General features: G+C 47.8%; 1 protein-coding gene across 1 annotated transcript in view; it reads right to left on the reverse strand.

The window, feature by feature from the left end:
• LOC149434561 (vomeronasal type-2 receptor 26-like) overlaps positions 1-19,484 on the reverse strand; it is a 121,745-nt gene that overhangs the window by 18,124 nt on the left and 84,137 nt on the right. Inside the window, exon 3 of the mRNA XM_089663633.1 lies at positions 8,555-8,779. Coding sequence (XP_089519759.1) covers positions 8,555-8,779 — 225 coding nt within the window. The remainder of the gene's footprint in view (positions 1-8,554; positions 8,780-19,484) is intronic.

Raw genomic sequence — 19,484 nt, forward strand, 5'->3', positions numbered from 1 at the left:
CAGAATATAACTGGAAATAACATTTATAGGTAAAGTTGATCCAGGGAATATCTGATTGCATCTCGGGGGATCAGGAAGGAATTTTTTTCCCTGCAGGAGGAAATTGGATCATGCTTTGTTGGTTTTTTCCTTTCCTCTGGATCAACTGTGGGTGTAGGATTATAACTTTTTTTTTTAATGGTTGAACTGGATGGACTTTTGTCTTTTTTCAGCCAGACTAACTATGTAACTATGTAACACCTATTGTAAAACATGGAATAATTAAAGAAAGCTGAAGATTCCTTTATGAACACTGTTAGTTGAGATGTCCATTCAGTAATTCTGAATACAAATAATTTAGGATAGAAAGCCTCTTAAATGTATATTTGTGATCTCCTGTTTTTTTCTTTGTTTTATTTTCAATACTTAGAATTTCTGTGTTTCAGATTTTATACACAAAAGGTGAAGATGCATTTTTCCTACACCTTTTACAATTTTTATTATTCATGTATAAAGACTGACACAAAGGTATCCAAATTAATACTTTGCTAAACACTGTATCAGTGCCACCTATCAGTACCCGTCAGTGCTGCCCATCAGTGCTGCCTAACAGTACCAGTCAGTGCTGCCTATCAGTGCCGCCTATCAGTGCCACCTATCAGTGCCATATATGAGTGCTGCCTTTCAGTGCCCATCAGTGATGCCTGTCAATGCCCATCAGTGCCACCTACCAGTGCCTCATCAGTGCCCATCAGTGCAGCCTATCAGTGCCCATCACTGCAGCCTCCTTAGCACACATCAGTAAAGGAGAAAAATCACTTATTTACAAAATTTTCTAACAAAAACTAAGAAAACATTTTTTTTTTCAAAATTTTCAGTTGTTTTTGGTTTGTTTAGCAAAAAATAAAAAACCCAGAGGTGATTAAATACCACCAAAAGAAATCTCTATGTCTCAAAAAAATAATTAAAATGTCATATGAGTACAGATTTGCATGACTGCGCAATTGTCATTCAAAGTGTGACAGCACTGAAAGCTGAAAATTGGCCTGGGCAGGAAGGGGTTATAAGTGCCCTGTAGGCAAGTGGTTAAAGAGACTCCAAAAACATCTCCCTGTACCCCCCCCCCCCGCCTATCTTGATCCCTTTTGCTCTCTACTCTTTTTCCTATTCTATTTCTCTTTTGAATTGTTCATTGGAGGCTTATTACCTTGCGCACTACCTGAAGGATCTCAGTGCGGTTTCTACCCTGTGAATTGGGATCAATTTATGTCAATATCTCTGATTGTCCCCAATTCTATAGATTTCTTTAGCTTGACTACAGTTTCAGATTCTCATATGTACTATAACTAATTAGTAAAACATATTTCCTCTAGCTAACAGAGAGTATTACATTATGATCTTATACAAGATTACATTTCTGCCTGTACACTGATGTGTTCTTTTATTAAAAAATTGCAAATATTTGAAAGAATTAGGGTCTAGGCTGGTTAAGGGGATGATAAGTAGGAATGAGATCCGTGTTCGGGTCAGTCATGACTTTACAATGTACATGCTCATTTTGTGACCTGGTGGACGAAAGCAGCCATTCATGCTATAGCAACCAATTACCAATAGTAGAGTAATAATAAGGGCTTTATTATGTGTAAGCCCCACTCCCTGTAATGATAGGGTTCCAGGCAGCATTTCCTCAAAGTGTTACTAAACCCACAACAGTAAAATCAGTCTGTATATGCTGTAAAGCATGCTTGTTATACTCACTGTGGAACCTAAGGGGTTAATCCTCTGCATTGTGTACAAAGGTCACTTGATCCTGTCTTCTCTTCCCCTCCTCTTGCACAAATGTCCACCTTATAATACAGACTGAACCCGTAGCCACATGCACATGCTCAGTTTGGTGTGTATTGCTAGAAAGGATTTTTTTTTCTTGGGAGAGTGCATGTGATCAGCTCAGGGCCAATCAGCACTGTCCAGACAGAGGGTCAGGGGTTTTGCATCCTCCTAGAGCAGAAAGAAAACTCCTACAAGCTTTAACCAGTGCTTTGCTGAAGTCACAAGACTGTTCTAACTGCTGATGAGAAAAGATAATTAGCAGTTTATGTTTACTAAAATAATTGCACTTCCATGTTCTGTGTACTGTGGGAGACCAGATATAGTGAATGCAGGGTCCGGGGTGACCAGATATAGTGAATGCAGGGTCCGGGGAGACTGGATATAGTGAATGCAGGGTCCAGGGAGACCGGATATAGTGAATGCAGGGTCCGGGGAGACCGGATATAGTGAATGCAGGGTCCAGGGAGACCAGATATAGTGAATGCGGGGTCTAGGGAGACTGGATATAGTGAATGCAGGGTCCAGGGAGACCAAATATAGTGAATGCGGGGTCCGGGGAGACCGGATATAGTGAATGCAGGGTCCGGGGAGAGCGGATATAGTGAATGCAGGGTCCAGGGAGACCGGATATAGTGAAGGCAGGGTCTGGGGAGATCAGATATAGTGAATGCAGGGTCCGGGAAGACTGGATATAGTGAATGCAGGGTCCAGGGAGACCAGATATAGTGAATGCGGGGTCTAGGGAGACTGGATATAGTGAATGCAGGGTCCGGGGAGAGCGGATATAGTGAATGCAGGGTCCAGGGAGACTGGATATAGTGAAGGCAGGGTCTGGGGAGACCAGATATAGTGAATGCAGGGTCCTGGGTTTAGCAACACTTTAACCTCCCGACCCTTTAAGAGTTTCAGAAGCCAGGAGGAGGGCGGGATTTTAGGTTCATGTGACCGCTGTGATTCGCCGTCATGGCGGTCACATGATTGGAAAAGGTCCCAATCGAAAGGGGAGATCAGGACCTTTCCGTGAGTCACGGACATATGTGCTGGGAGCGCGCTGGGCCTAGATGCCGAGAGTCCGCATATTTGCGTGTGCCCGGCGTCAAGGGGTTAATGTGTGTTGGAATAGATAGGGATGTAGAAGGTGCAAGTAGTCTATTGTCCTATAGGTGGCACTGTACCAACTCTACAGGGGAAAAGTGAACTCAGTTAGTTCTCTCTGGGAAGGTAAGTATTTGATATGATGCCAAATTCTTGCCAGAGATCAGGCAGCCATCTTATCAAGGAAGCCTTTAAAAAGGGAATCCTATGTCATTTGGGTGAACTTCTAGCGAGTGGTAAGTTAGGGAAAGGAATCCACTGGTTAGAGACAATGCTTAGCACAGGGAAAGGTTCCTGGTGAGTAGGGACAGAGCAAGGGCACTGTCTACTGCCGTAGCATTTCCCAATGATCCCTTTCATTGGGCCAGTACAGCGTGATTATACAGTGTGCTGTCACAGCTCCAGCAGAGGCTGTTTTTTGGGAACATCGCTGTAACGCACACTACGGGGTCTTTTATTTTTTGCACTATAAACAAAAATAAGACCGACAATTTTTTTTTTGTAATTTCTGCTATAAAACATATCCAATACAAATTTTTATAAAATGTATCCCAATATATATTCTGCTACATATTTTTGGTAAAAAAAATCCCAATAAACGTACATTGATTGGTTTGCATAAAAGATATAGCATCTAAAAACTACAGTGTATACTATAATTTTAATTTTTTTTATACCATTAATGGTGGCGATCAGAGACTTATAGCCGGACTGCGATATTGAGGTGGGCAATCTGACACTAACTGACACTTTGTGGGAACCAGTGACACTAAAACAGTGATTAGTGCTAAAAATATACACTAATGACACTGGCTGGGAAGGGGTTAAACATCTAGGGCAATCAAATGGTTAACTCAGGGGCGGACTGACCATTTGGAAACTCGGGCACTGCCCGAGGGCCCGGGGTCTGTGGGGGGCCCCATGAGATGCCCCTGGTACCTTTTTCATAGGCTTTTTTGAGTTTGGGCAAGGACACAGGGGCCTCATGATCCCCTATTGCCCGGGGGCCCCGTGAGTTGTCAGTCCACCCTTGGGTTAACTGTGTGCCTAGCCAGTGTTTACATGTGTAGTTTGTGGTGTTTTTAGCAAGGGATGTGCTGGATTTTATTCCCTGAAAAAAACCCAGCAGATCGCTGCTGTGTTGTCTTTCTCCTTGCCAATCAGAGGGTGCAGGTGGTCATCTATTGGCCAGCACCCGATGATCGGCTTCTAGTCACAGCAGAACCCCCACCAGGAAGTGCAGAATCACGCATGTGTATTATTTATATATATATATATATATATATATATATATATATATATATATATAATATTGTAAAGCGCTGAGCAAACTCTTGGCGCTATATACATCCTGTATAATAATAATTATATATATATATAGTTCTGCGCACAGTAGCCGCCCTGTAGCAGTAAAGCTGCTACAGGCCGGTCGCCAACTGGTTATTATTGGGAACCCCTCCGTGTTTATGGTACATAGAGCCAGCAGTCCTTTTTACTTTTTTAAAACAAATTTTATACTTTCATTTAGGTCTTAAAAATTATATAGTCATGAAAAATGAAGGATTAGTTCACCTTTTCACAAAAAATTGAAAATATGAATTAAGTCGCCACACCCTCCCCACCCATTGGTCCTTGATGAACATAGGTCCTTCATTGTGAATCTTTCACCACCAATGCTACCCAATATAGCATTCTGGGTATGTGAAAAAAAAACTAAATTGGAAACAATACAAGTCTATACCAGGACTTTATATATGCATCTCAAGAGTTATTGATTAGCCACACAAAAATAATATCAACTGAAATGTGTGCTTTGATTGTATATACATCAGTATAATTGCAAAAATAAAAGGATCTTTCTTCAAACACAGGATTTGAGAGATTCTCACTGGTCTGCACATTCATGTGCCAGCACTAGCCAATGACCGCTTGTTGATTTTTTCAAATGTCCAGTGGCTGGTGTTAGCAGCAGAAAATAACTATTGAAAGAGCTGGGGGGTGGGCAGGGGTTTGTGTATAAGAATGGCCACACATTATACAGTTTTCTTGTACAATTCTCCTTTAGAATTTTATATATATATTGAAATATTGAAATCTGGTGTTTTTGTTTGGGTGCCAATGGTTAGAGCCTCCTCACGTGTCCAATGGGCCGTCCGGACATGTCGCCCTTTTGCAGACTACAGCTCCTCACCATCTGCTGTAGAACCTTCTGGGTTGGCCGGTGTGTTGTAGCCCGTTGCCAATACCTCGGCCCTTCTTTGGCATAGAGTTGGTGGTCTGGGTCCCTCAGCACGTTCATACCTAGTGTCACGTCCATCCCTCTCCTGAACGAATGATCCACCAGCACGACCCCCTTCTTGCCGACGTCTTGCCCACATTCTGGACCCGCATCCAGACTATTCCTCGGACGTCCATCTCTCTGTTATTGGCAGCCATCAGCTTGATGACACTCTTCCGGCTCCATCATATGTCCAAAGTGTCTTTCGAAGAACTCCAAAGGCATAAGGGTGCATTCCGACCCTGTATCAACTAGGCAGCGTACCTTCTGGCCTTCCAACTCAGCTTCCATAAAGGGGCTGCTGGCATACAGGTCGTGTTCCTCATACTTAGGGCTTAGCTTCTGGTGTACCGCCGCAGGAAGCCCAGCTACTGCGGCGGTCGGAATATTAACGTCGGCTCGGCCTTCATCTGTTCTGGGCAGTCTCTAGTCATGTGGCCGTACTGTCAACAAGCCCAACAGAGGGGTCCCCTTTTGACGTGCCCCCACAGCTGAGTTATCCTGAGTGGAGTGGTGCGAGGTGCTGAGGTCATTTCCGGAGAACGGGGAGATTCTGCCTTCATCTGGGACACTTCCAGCCGAAGTTCTCTTAATTCTGTCCGCAGGGCCTGGACCACATCCTTTAAGGATTCTGAGTCTTCAGATACAGACTGACCTCTTGTAGCATGGGTACAACACACTATTCTCACCGCCACAGGTATGCACTCTTCCTCTCTCTCCACGGCGGCTAAGTAGATGCTGTAGAATGTCATGTTGGGGCCCGTCCGGGTCATCTCTTGTCTTGTAAGAACTTGTTGGAGAGCCCCGCTATGAACTGGTCTCGTACCAGTCCACCTCCTGGAAAGCTCCCATGGCCTCTGGATCTCGCCGCTGTATTTCATTTAGGGTCTCCTGTACGGCATTGGAGTACTGCATCAGGGTCTCGCCCTCTCGCTGTGGTCAGTTGAAGAAGTGGCTCCGCAGCTGCACTACTTTAGCATGCCCCCTTGGGCTTTCTCCAGCAGGGAGAATATTTTCACTAGGGTGTCTCTCTCAGATTCGGGCCTTACCATTACTGTCCGTCTGACGTCACCCTCTAGATCCCCCAATGCAACCTCTGCCCGCAGCTCGGACGTCAGGTTGCACATCCTAACCGCACTTCGCACTCTTTCAGTCCAGTCCTGCAACGTCATATTTTTACCGTCAAATTTTGGCAGGTGACTCAACAGTGCCCCCATGGGAATGTATCCTACTGGTACGGGCGGGGGCAAGCTGTATCAGTGGTGTTGGGACAACTTGGTCCTGCACCAGCGCACCCTGAGCTGGGTCTTGGACCAGTGCCATTGGCGCCGGGGGAAGATCTCCAGCCGCATTCCCGTCCATAACTGTCACTGTATCCCGTTGACTACGCCAAGTTGTAAGCGCGGTGGGCTCCCCCCAGGATACAGTGAAGTCACGAACGAGGAAAGCAACCCCAACAACAGCTTTTGTCACAACAGAATTTTACTTAGATGTGGCAAATAAACAAAACCACAAATGCTGGAATATACCATAAATTTACATACACTTAGCTTAAAGACTGAGACCCCTGTGCTGCACAGCACGGCGCCTTCTGATGGATGAAGGTAGAAAGTGCAGTAATTTACCTACTGGCGGGCACAACTAAGCTGCCTCACCTTACCTGTTATTACCCTAAAAGAACAAGAATCAGTGTATGAGTGTACGGTATGGGCTAGCCTGCGGTGCAGCACAACAGCTTACAATCTTACACAAATCTACAATATTCCCCCTCCAATAACTGGTTGTATAGCACGTGCCTGAGTATTCCTTCTGAGCAAAATGCCAGTCTGGCTTGAGTTTGTAGGATATCAGCTCTCCAATGTGAAATGTCACTTTAAGTTGTGGAGTCCTTCCAATGATCAGTAACAACACTTGTGGCCTGACACAAACAGAGACCCTAACTAACTAACTATAGGCCTGTCTCAGTCCTATATGTGCCAACACTGAAATGAGGTGCGTGCACGATCTTACCGACCCGGGTCTGCTTTTCATCCGCTGGTGACTCTGAACAGAACAAGTGTCTCTTCAACAGGCCTGAGATGTTGCAGTATATGCTGCGTTGTTCCTCTGCTCTCATCAGCTTCTTGGCAGAAATCTCATCAGCTTTCTGGCAGCAATCTCATCAGCTTCACCCAACTGAATTTCGGATTACGGAGGGCTGTCCTCACATCTGGATGGCATTGGATTCTCAGATCACTCAGCCCCCCTTCTCTCTCTCAAGCATGGCTGCTCTCCTCTCTTTTTCCTGTTTCACTCTCCAAGTGTAAAACCCCACCCCTTCATGAATATAGAAATCTGTATGCAGTCTGAGGCCGTGTTAGAAAAAACAGTAACATCTTGTGGCGAAACTGCAGAATGTCAGTCAGAACGTTTTTAATTTACTTCAATCGGTGTTCAAACAATGAAAGCTGTTTCCCCATCTCACAGGGGGTCTTGACTAACCTATCTCTTGTGCACTAGTCAAGAGATGCCCGTAACAAAAGAAAAGAAAATAGCGCAGGGCAGACATGACGAGGCTAAGAGGGGGTTAAAAAGACAGGAAAGGGTTAAAGAAAAAGGAAGAGGTGGATTTTAGTATATGGCCAAGTACCTCATTGGTAACTGGGGGGTGTAAGGTGGGGTCTGCAACACCTTTGGGTGTGGATGAGGTAGGGTCATCTAGCAGTTCAGGAAGAGACAGCAGAGAGCGAGCTTCCCTCCCACCCTCCCTTGGGGTTGTGTGGGTGTTTTGTCACTCCCCAGGGGGGGTTTGTTCAGGTTTCAGGGGAGCAGTTGTTCTCTGGAGGCAGCACGTATTTTGAAGCTAAAGATAATGGTTTGGGACCCATTGGCAGTATGGTCTGACCGGGGGCAATCCAGTTAACCAAGGTTTAACTGGAAGGTGGTGGTTCTACACTGCGGATGGTATGTTTTGTCTCCGAGCCGGTGCGTTGTGGCTGGAGACCTAGTTATAGTATTGGTTCCGCAGCTGGATATCGGTTCTGGTTTGGTGCCTTCGAAGACCAACAACTTCTCCTATGTGTTTCTGTTTTAAGGAATGTTTTGTGTTGAATTTGAAGTGTTAATAAAAGGCTGTGTTGGCCATTTTACGCCAATCGGTGTTATGTTTTTTCTTTACTGATAGGTTAAAGGGGGGTATGTGAGAGAGTGAGATGGTGGTGTAGGGGGTCTTGACTAGCCTATCTCTTGTGCACTAGTCATGGGTGAATCTGTACATACATTTCTGGGGCCACAAATCTAAATCTCAAACCTTTGAATTAGCCTCAACACCATGGTGGCAGTAGATTTGAAACCCATCCCTATTTAAGAGGATACTGCTTCTAGGTTGTATACCTTAACGAAATGTGGATTCCACTGGATGGCACTGTTATTAATGTTCAGTTCATAGTTGTCATCTTTTTGCTTATAAAATCCAACCATCTTTGTTTGCCTTGTCTTGTTTGGCCATGCCACAAAGTTTAAAACATCAAACTTTATAGGAAAACTCCCATCTTCATTAAAATACACCTCCTCTCCACCGAGGGTCTTAAAATAAACATTCTTCAGATAATGACTGAGCTATGAAAAAGAAAAATAGAGTGTTGCCGTATTTTTCGCCGTATAAGACGCACCTGACCATAAGACGCACCTAGGTTTTAGAGGCAGAAAACAGGAAAAAAAAATTCTGAACTAATGGACTGCAGACACAGTACAGGAGATGACCAGAGACTGCGGACAGCACAGGGATGACCAGAGACTGCGGACAGCACAGGGATGACCAGAGACTGCGGACAGCACAGGGATGACCAGAGACATTTTTGTTTGATCTTACCTGTTCCTCGATCCAGCCGCGCGCTGTCTTCCCGGCTTCTGTAATGGCGCTCGGCATGACAGCCGGGTGCCCAGTGCGCATGAGCGAGAAGCACTTGCGCTTTGTGATTGGTCCGGCGGCTTCTGGGATCTGTCATGTGTCCCAGGTACCGCCTTACCATTCACAAAGCGCACCGCTTCTCGCGCATGCGCACTGGGCACCCGGCTGTCATGCCCAGTGCCCACACTACAGAAGCCAGGAAGACAGCACGCCGCTGGATAGAGAACAGGTAAGGTCCCGCTGCAGAGCTGAGCGGCCGGCCCGGTATTCTGACACGGCCTCGGTGGAAATACCGGACCGGCCGCTCCATATTCGCCTTATAAGACGCACTGACATTTCCCCCCCAGTTTTGGGGAAGAAAAAGTGCGTCTTATACGGCAAAAAATACGGTAATTACATATCCAGATAACATTGTCGAAGGATTAACTGTACCATTAACAAAATGAACACTTCCTCCCTAGCCCCTCCAAACAAATCTGCCTGTAACCTCCTCAGTACTGGACAGTTTCACCTCCTTCCTGCCCAGGACATTTTTAATTACTTGAGCTCTAGAAGGTTTTACCCCTTTCACAACAAGACCATTTTTTGGTGTTTGCACTGCAATTGCGTGGCCATGCAACATTGTACCCAAATGAAAATGTTATCGATTTTGTTTCACCAAATAGAACTTTCTTTTGGTGGTATTTGGTCACTACTGTTTTTTTTTTAATTATTTAATATATGAATGTAAAAAGACAGCAAATGTTGGAAACAATAGATATTTTCTATTATAAAATACATCCAGTGAAAAAATTAAAATATCTAATTTCTTTATAAATTTAAGCAAAAATGTATTCTGCTACAGCGGTCATAAATGGATTTCCCATTCATGAACAGCTCCCTTTTGATTGTGATCTGTGATTGGCTAAGCTAATCACATGGTACAGGTAGCCAGGTACCATGTGATTGCTGTGGGCCAAGCACAAATCACAACAATAAGCAAGCTTTTCATGAATGGAACGCTATTCATAACAGGTTGTTTTCCATGTTATTATTATGCGATTGCTGTGACCAATCATAGCAATCACATAATACCCAGTTACCAGTAACAGTGATTCTGTGTCCAGCGGGGATGCAGTACACTCCTAAACCAGGGCAGGCTCAATCTCATATATATATATATATACCTGACTGAGCCTGCATGTCCTGACCTGCTGCAGTAATTGTACTGTAGTGGGGTGGCAAGTGGCTATGTTTTCAGCGCTGTAACAATTTGAATAACTATTACTCAGTCAAGGAACTCTGTACCCAACAAAAATGTTTATGATATTTTATGACAGATATAGATTTCTTTTGGTGGTATTTAATCATTACTGGGTTTTTAATTTTTTGCTATATATATGAAAAAAATGCTGAACATTTAAAAAAAAAAAAAAAATGCTTTTCTCCGTTCCTGTTATAAATGTTTGCAAATAAATAATCTTTCTTCATAAATTTGGGTCAAAATGTATTCTACTACATTTCTTTGGTAAAAATAACCCAGATAAGTGTATATTACTTACTCTGTGTGAAAATGATATAGTCTATAAAACTATGGTATATATATTTGAAAATTGACTATTACTGATGTACTATCTCATTTCTTGAAGCCCTAATATGCCAGGACAGTACAAATACTCCCAAATAACCTCTTTTTTAGAAAGTAGACATCCAAGCTATTTAGTTAGAGGCACGGGCATGGTGAGTTTGTTAAAGTTATAATTCTTTGCCACAATTTTTGGAAAATTAAGAAATTAATTTTTTTCATACAGTTATCATTTTAACAGGATATGTCTCAAACACATCACAGGCATACTTCTAATTACAACCCCAAAACAAATTCTGCTATGTTTACCGAGTACAGCAATACCACATATGTGTTTTTTTTTCACAGCCTAGATGCATAGAAGGGCCCAAAATCCAAGGAGCACTTATGGGCTTTCAAGAAGCATAGATTATACGCAAGTTACATATCTAATTTCCACACTGCCTATCTTATTTTTGGAGACCCAGAAGAAACAACCACAAAATGATATCATTTTTGAAAGTCAACACCTCAAGTTATTTTCTAAGAGGCATGGTGGGTCTTTTGAAGACTTTATTCTTTTGCCATAAATTTTTGGAAAATGAGGAAGGATTTTTATGCAAAGTTGTACATTTACTGGCCTGATGATGTACCCACATATAACCCGCATGTCATGGCTATAACATTTGGGGAATATTATGAGAAACTTTACAATTGTCTTGCTCCTGAGATCCATACTCCCTTCCAGATTAATATTATACAGGATTTATATAGCGCCGACAGTTTGCTCAGCGCTTTAAATTATGGTGGGAGACAGTAAATGAGACAGTACAGTAACAATACGATTCAATACAAGAGGGGTTTGAGGGGCCTGCTCCTTGGAGCTTACAATCTAGGAAGGAGGGGATAGTGGTACAGGAGGAAATAGCTTTGGGGGATGGAGTGGTTGAAAGAGTAGAGGAGTTCAGTATTAGCTGAGGACGGGGTAGGCTTCCCTGAAGAGATAGGCTACTTTTGATATATTTTTTTACTCCTTGCGTTTACGTCTGTCGGTCTCTGATGTTACTGCGTTGAGCGCGAGGGTCTCCATAGAGGAACTCCTAGATGTTGTTAAGAATCTTCCCACTCACAAGTCTCCAGGACTGGATGGTCTTCTCTACTCATATTCTAAATCCTTTATTAGCATCCTCGCCCCCTATCTTTTTAACCAGTTTCAGGCTCTCCTGCAGGGATTCCCAACTGCACAATGATTTTACACACTCTGTGATCCCAAAGCCGGACAAGGACCATTCTCTCCAGATAATTACTGCCCCATAGCCTTATTGAACTCTGACTATGAAATAGTCACAAAAATGCTGCCAATAGACTGGCCAAATGTATCTGTCAGGGCTCCAGGTATGACCAGAGGTGTGTGGACTGACACAGGGAAACGCAGGCTTCAGATATAGTATAAACAATATAATTTATTTAAGACTAAACAATACATAAACGCAGTGCAAGACTAAACATAAACACAGTGCAAACAAACCAAACCAAAACCCCCAACAGATAACAAAAGAACAATACTAAGCGTAGTCGGGCAGGCCGGGTCAGTAGCAAACGGGCAGGCAAGGTACAAAGGAGCAGGCAGAGCGTAGTCAGACGGGCCGGGTCAGGAACAATCAGGTGGACAAGGTACCAAAAGAGCAGACTAGAGAGTGGTCAGGAATAGCAGAGGTCAGGACAGGCGGAGTTCAATCAGAGTCAGGGATCAAGCAGGATCAGACAGGAAGCAGACAGGATGCAGGTACAGGGGCTCTTGGGAAACATACACCAAGGCCCTGATTGCAAGTCTGGCCATTCCTTATATGCACCTCCTGCAGTCAGCCTCAGGTGTTTTGGCTGACTGCAGGAGTGAGCCTCTGGTTGCTGAGAGCACCCGCTGGCCAGTCCTGGTACTGCAACCCACAAGGCAGGTGAGTCCCACCACTATTGGCGAGTCTATTCCTGACAGTACCCCCCCCTTAAGGAGCGGCCTCAGGAAGCTCCAAACCATCCTATATGGGCAAAATGTTCCACCGCCCGGATCCGGTAATTGGCGGGATATCAAGGACTGGTACATCAGGCTGAGCACCGGAGAGAGGCACATCAGGCTGGGCACCGGACAGAGGCACATCAGGCTGGGCACCAGACAGAGGCACATCAGGCTGGACACCGGACAGAGGCACATCAGGCTGGGCACCGGAGAGAGGCACATCAGGCTGGGCACCGGAGAGAGGCACATCAGGCTGGACACCGGACAGAGGCACATCAGGCTGGACACCGGACAGAGGCACATCAGGCTGGGCACCAGACAGAGGCACATCAGGCTGGGCACCGGACGGAGGCACATCAGGCTGGACGCCGGATCACCAGGTGGAGCAGTGGGCACCGGGCCACCAGGCGGAGCAGCAGGCACTGGGCCACCAGGCGGAGCAGCAGGTACCGAGTCATCTGGCAAAACAGCGGGCACGAGTCATCTGGCAAAACAGCGGGCATCGGGTCGTCAAGCTCGACAGCGGGCACCGAGTCATCTGGCAAGACAGCAGGCACCGAGTCATCTGGCAAGACCGCGGGCACCGAGTCATCTGGCAAAACAGCGGGCACCGAGTCATCTGGCAAGACTGCGGGTGCCGGGTCATCTGGCAAGACAGCGGGCATCGGGTCGTCAAGCAAGACAGCGGGCACAGAGTCATCTGGCAAGACAGCGGGCACCAAGTCATCTGGCAAGACAGCGGGCACCGAGTCATCTGGCAAGACAGCGGGCACCGAGTCATCTGGCAAGACAGCGGGCACCGAGTCATCTGGCAAGACAGCGGGCACCGAGTCATCTGGCAACACAGCGGGCTCTGAGTCATCTGGCAAAACAGCGGGCACCGAGTCATCTGGCAAGACTGCGGGCACCGAGTCATCTGACAAGACAGTGGGCGCCGAGTCATCTGGCAAGACAGCGGGCGCCGAGTCATCTGGCAAGACAGCGGGCGCCGAGTCATCTGGCAAGACAGCGGGCGCCGAGTCATCTGGCAAGACAGCGGGCACCGAGTCATCTGGCAAGACAGCGGGCATCGGGTCGTCAACCTCGACAGCAGGCACCGAGTCATCTGGCAAGACAGCGGGCACCGAGTCATCTGGCAAGACTGCGGGCACCAGGTCATCTGACAAGACAGCAGGCACCGAGTCATCTGGCAAGACAGCGTGCACCGAGTCATCTGGCAAAACAGCGGGCATCTGGTCGTCAAGCTCGACAGCGGGCACCGAGTCATCTGGCAAAACAGCGGGCACCGCGTCATCTGGCAAGACAGCGGGCATCGGGTCGTCAAGCAAGACAGCGGGCACCGAGTCATCTGGCAAGACTGCGGGCGCCGAGTCATCTAGCAAAACAGCGAGCACTGGGTCATCTGGCAAGACAGCAGGCATCGGGTCGTCAAGCAAGACAGCGGGCACCGAGTCATCTGGCAAGACTGCGGGCGCCGAGTCATCTGGCAAGACAGCGGGTGCCAGGTCATCTGGCAAGACAGCAGGCATCGGGTCGTCAAGCAAGACAGCGGGCACAGAGTCATCTGGCAAGACTGCAGGCACGAGTCATCTGGCAAGACTGCAGGCACGAGTCATCTGGCAAGACAGCGGGCGCCGAGTCATCTGGCAAGACCACGGGCACCGAGTCATCTGGCAAAACAGCGGGCATCGGGTCTTTAAGCTCGACAGCGGGCACCAAGTCATCTGGCAAGACAGCGGGTACCGAGTCATCTGGCAAGACTGCGGGCACCGAGTCATCTGGCAAGACAGCGGGCGCCGAGTCATCTGGCAAGACAGCGGGCGCCGAGTCATCTGGCAAGACAGCAGGCATCGGATCGTCAACCTCGACAGCAGGCACCGAGTCATCTGGCAAGACAGCGGGCACCGAGTCATCTGGCAAAACTGCGGGCACCGGGTCATCTGGCAAAACAGTGGGCACCGGGTCATCTGGCAAAACAGCAGGCATCGGGTCGTCAAGAATCAGGGTATCAGGCTGAATTGCGGGTGCCGGGGCACCAGGCTGAACCACGGAAGGCGGGTTCTCAGACGGCAGGCTGACCGGTTTGGATACTGGCAGGATGGTACTGGTTGGAAAGAATTTTCGCTTTTTCCTGGTTTTAGTTACTGGAGCACAGGAAGTAAGCGCAGGTTTGTAAGTGGATAGAGCAGCTGTAGGCAGAGAAGAGCTGGGAGATGGAACAAAGGAGGGCGCAGTTGCTACAGAGGACTTCTTTACAGGGTTAAAGAATGGATAGGTGCAGCGAGTGGGAGCTGACTGAGGCTGGGTGCAACAAGTCTGACCATGTCTACAGTATGGGTTGAACAAAGCTCAGCTTACACAAAGCCTGTCTGGTCAAAGACTGCACTGCGTTTATACAGTCACTTAGTAGCTGTTGTGAACATGCAGAATAACGCTCCAGAAAGTAATCCACATCATCCTCCAATAACCACACCAGGGACTCTACCTGGTCGGCACTAAATGGCGGCAAAAATTCATCACTGCTTTCGGGGGTACCAGATGAAACCAACTCTGCACAAACCTGAATCAATGGTTGCACCTCAGAGAACTCTGTGCCCTGATCTACTAGGCAATGAGCGATCCTTATGCACTCTAGTAGTTGATCCCGGGTATACTCCTTCAGAGTCTGATAAGCATAATCTCGGTCATCAAACACTAGCAGAGACAAATACACCACCTCATCAAGATTCATCCTTCCCAGCAACAATAAGCCAAGATGGCTTCCCTGTGCAGCCAATTCTGGTCAGGATTGGCCTTGGTGTAATATCAGGGCTCCGGGTATGACCAGAGGTGTGTGGACTGACACAGGGAAACGCAGGCTTCAGATATAGTATAAACAATATAATTTATTTAAGACTAAACAATACATAAACGCAGTGCAAGACTAAACATAAACACAGTGCAAACAAACCAAACCAAAACCCCCAACAGATAACAAAAGAACAATACTAAGCGTAGTCGGGCAGGCCAGGTTGGTAGCAAACGGGCAGGCAAGGTACAAAGGAGCAGGCAGAGCGTAGTCAGACGGGCTGGGTCAGGAACAATCAGGCGGACAAGGTACCAAAGGAGCAGACTGGAGAGTGGTCAGGAATAGCAGAGGTCAGGACAGGCGGAGTTCAATCAGAGTCAGGGATCAAGCAGGATCAGACAGAAAGCAGACAGGATGCAGGTACAGGGGCTCTTGGGAAACATACACCAAGGCCCTGATTGCAAGTCTGGCCATTCCTTATATGCACCTCCTGCAATAAGCCTCAGGTGTTTTGGCTGACTGCAGGAGTGAGCCTCTGGTTGCTGAGAGCACCCGTTTGGCCAGTCCTGGTACTGCAACCCACAAGGCAGGTGAGTTCCACCACTATTGGCGAGTCCATTCCTGACAGTATCTCCAAATTTATACACAGAGATCAGGTGGGATTTGTCCTAGCTAGACACACGGGGGATAACACTAGGAGGACCATTGACTTGATCGATCTTACCAAGTCCCCGAAACCCACTCTCTTGTTAAGCTTAGACGCCCAAAAAGCATTTTATAGATTGGGCTAGCCTTATATGTTTCTTGTCCTGGAGAGATTTGAATTCAGTGGTTTGTTTGTAAATGCTTTGACAGCCCTCTACTCCACTCACTCTTCCCAGGTCAAAATGGATTTGTACTTATCGCCCCCATTTCAGATGTCTAATTGAACGCGCCAGGGATGCCCTCTTTCCCCTTTACTGTTTATTCCCTGTCTAGAGCCTCTAGCAATAGCTATCAGATCCAATCTTAGTATCAATGGGATATGTACTCACAATAATGAGTTTAAGCTATCTTTGTTCACAGATGATATCCTACTAACACTGATGGATCCCCATACCACGCTTCCTGTTCTGCATGGTACTCTCCAACTCTTTGATGCCTTGTCCAGATATAAAGTTAACACTACTAAAACAGAAGCGTTACCCCTTCACATACCCCCAGACATTTTATCCTCCCTTAAATTAAATTACCCTTACCGCTGGTGCTCCCATTCCTTGAGGTATCTAGTGTCAAGGTCCTACCTTTCTTCAGAGCTTGTGCATCTCCATGAGCTGGCCTCCATCTTGGTTTTCTGCAAAGCATGGTGGGAACCTTTATGCCTTCAGGCTTCTGCGGCTCCTCCTCAGAAGGGTGTGGTTGAGCACATTTAAACCTGCTGTCTGCAAGTGTGCTCTGCACTTGTGTCCTGTATGTTGCCCTGTTGCAAGCTCTTGTGTTGTTCCCATTGCTCTCCTGGTAACCGACTCGGCTTGGACAAGACTACTCTCTGCGTTAACCCTTTATCTGACCTCCCGTTGTTGAATCCGGCCCGTGACCTGAGTATTCTTTGCCTACCGTCTAGTACTGTCTGCTCCATTGTTATTGACCCGGCTTGTCTGACTACTCTACTCGTGATCCCATCTAGCTCCCACCAGCTGTACGCCATTGGCGGCAGTCGTTATCGCAGCTGGGGTCACTCGGGGGCCGCGACCTGGTCTCAGGCTGCGTCAAGTCCATCCCCACCATCAGGGGCCCTGGTGAAGGGTAGCCTGGGGCTTAGACTCCGCGCCCTGAGGGACTCTGGTCTGTGGGTAGTGGCTGTCGTCAGTCGCAGCGTGACCGTACCATAGGCCTGCCTGCCCATTCCAGCGTTCCTGCCCTGACATTACACAAGTGCCATGAATCCTGACGGTGCAGGTACGCCTTCGATCCCTATGTTACTCGCCAGACTTGACCAACAGGATCGCTTGTTGGATCAGTTCGCTCAGGCGTTGCAGGCTCTGCTTGCACGCACAGCGCACCTTACCCCTGGGGCTATTAGGTCAGTTGTTACTCCGGTGGACTCTCCCACTGTTGCTCCGGTTGTTGCACCTACCTCTGCATCTGTTGCGGAACCCGCGATACCCAGAGGTATGACTGGTTCTGCCCCTCTTCCTCAGCGCTTTGGGGGGGAACCGAGTCAGTGTCGTGGTTTTCTTAACCAAGTGGGGATTTACTTTGAGTTAATACCTCACGCTTTCCCTACTGAGAGGGCAAAAGTGGGCTTCCTAATCTCGCTGCTCTCTGATAGGGCCTTGGCCTGGGCTAATCCCTTATGGGAGAGGAATGACCCGGTGATTCACGTGTTTACCCGTTTCGTTGCCTCCTTCCGTACGGTATTCGACGTACCCGCTCGCTCCGCTTCTGCTGCCAAATTGCTCATGTCCATGCATCAGGGTTCACGAACCGTTGCCGAGTACGCCATCGAATTTCGTACTTTGGCGGCAGAGGTGGGTTGAAACAATGAGGCTCTAGTGGCTGCTTTCTCTCATGGTCTCATGGATGCGTTGAAGGACGAGATCGCAGCCAAAGAACTGCCTGTGGAGTTAGAGGCACTCATCTCCTTCCTAATCTTGATTGACACCAGGCTCAGAGAGAGGCCTTCATTTAAGGAGCGGCTGCGGAGGCCTCCTAACCGTTTGGCGCCTACGTTTTCTGTCCCACCCGTGCCTCCCTCTCCTCCCACGCCTCCTGGGGATGGTTTGTCTGGTTGTGAGCCCATGCAGCTGGGGTTTGCTCGCCTTTCCGAGGGGGAGCGGGCTTCTCGGCGTCGGGAGGGTCGCTGCCTGTACTGTGGACTCGGGGGGCATTTTCGGCAGTCCTGTCCGGTCCGTCCGGGAAACGCCCGCACCTGAGATCCTGTCGGGGGCAGATCTTGGGTGGAGTTTCCTCGTCCCCGGTTTCCCGTAAAGATAAACCGCTTATCACCGTTGTCCTTTCTTGGGCAGGAGGCTCGGTGACGGCCCAGGCGCTGGTAGACTCTGGGGCTGGCGGTTTGTTTATGGACAGTTCGTTTGCGGCCCAGTACTCCATTCCTCTGCAGGCTCGAGAGACTCCATTGGTTCTCGAGGCGATAGATGGCAGGCCCTTGCAGCCATCGCAGGTTACCCACGAGACCCTGCCGGTGGAGGTAGCTATTGGGGCTGTTCACAGGGAATTGGCCTGTTTCCAGGTAATTTCTTCCCCGCACTACTCCGTGGTTTTGGGCTATCCCTGGCTTCAGAGGCACAATCCGACCTTTGATTGGCGATCGGCCGAGATTCTCTCATGGTCACCACGGTGTGGGGCTGGTTGCATCCGTGGTCCGGTTAAGGTGCTGTGCACCTCCTCGGACTCTGTGCTGCCCACTGAATATGGGGAGTACCTGGACGTGTTTGACAAGGTGCGCGCCGGTGCCCTGCCTCCTCATCGTCCATACGATTGTGCCATAACCTTACAAACTGGTGCTACTCCTCCGCGTGGCAGGGTGTATCCTCTTTCGGTGGCAGAGAATCAGGCCATGGAGGAATACGTTGCGGATGCGCTTTCCCGGGGGCACATTCGCAAGTCTACGTCTCCAGCAGGAGCTGGGTTTTTTTTTGTGAAAAAGAAGGGAGGTGAGCTGAGACCCTGCATTGATTTTAGGGGTCTCAATCGGATCACGATTAAAAATGCTTATCCTATTCCGTTGATCACCGAGTTGTTTGACCGCCTCAAGGGAGCAACGGTCTTTACTAAGCTAGACCTTAGGGCTGCCTACAACCTTGTACGGATCAAGGAGGGCGATGAGTGGAAGACCGCGTTCAACACCAGAACCGGCCACTATGAATACCTGGTTATGCCCTTCGGGTTGTGTAACGCACCCGCGGTCTTTCAGGAGTTTATTAACGATGTCTTAGGTGACTTGTTGCAGCAGTGCGTGGTGGTTTACTTGGACGACATCCTGGTTTACTCTGCGTCTATGGAGACTCATATCCAGGATGTTAAGCGGGTGCTGCAACGGTTACGTGAAAACGAGCTTTTCTGTAA

This window comes from Staurois parvus, unplaced genomic scaffold, assembly GCF_062004578.1.
Source record: "Staurois parvus isolate SC_StPar_1 unplaced genomic scaffold, SC_StPar_1.0 ptg001733l, whole genome shotgun sequence".
NCBI classification, from domain to species: Eukaryota; Metazoa; Chordata; class Amphibia; order Anura; family Ranidae; genus Staurois; species Staurois parvus.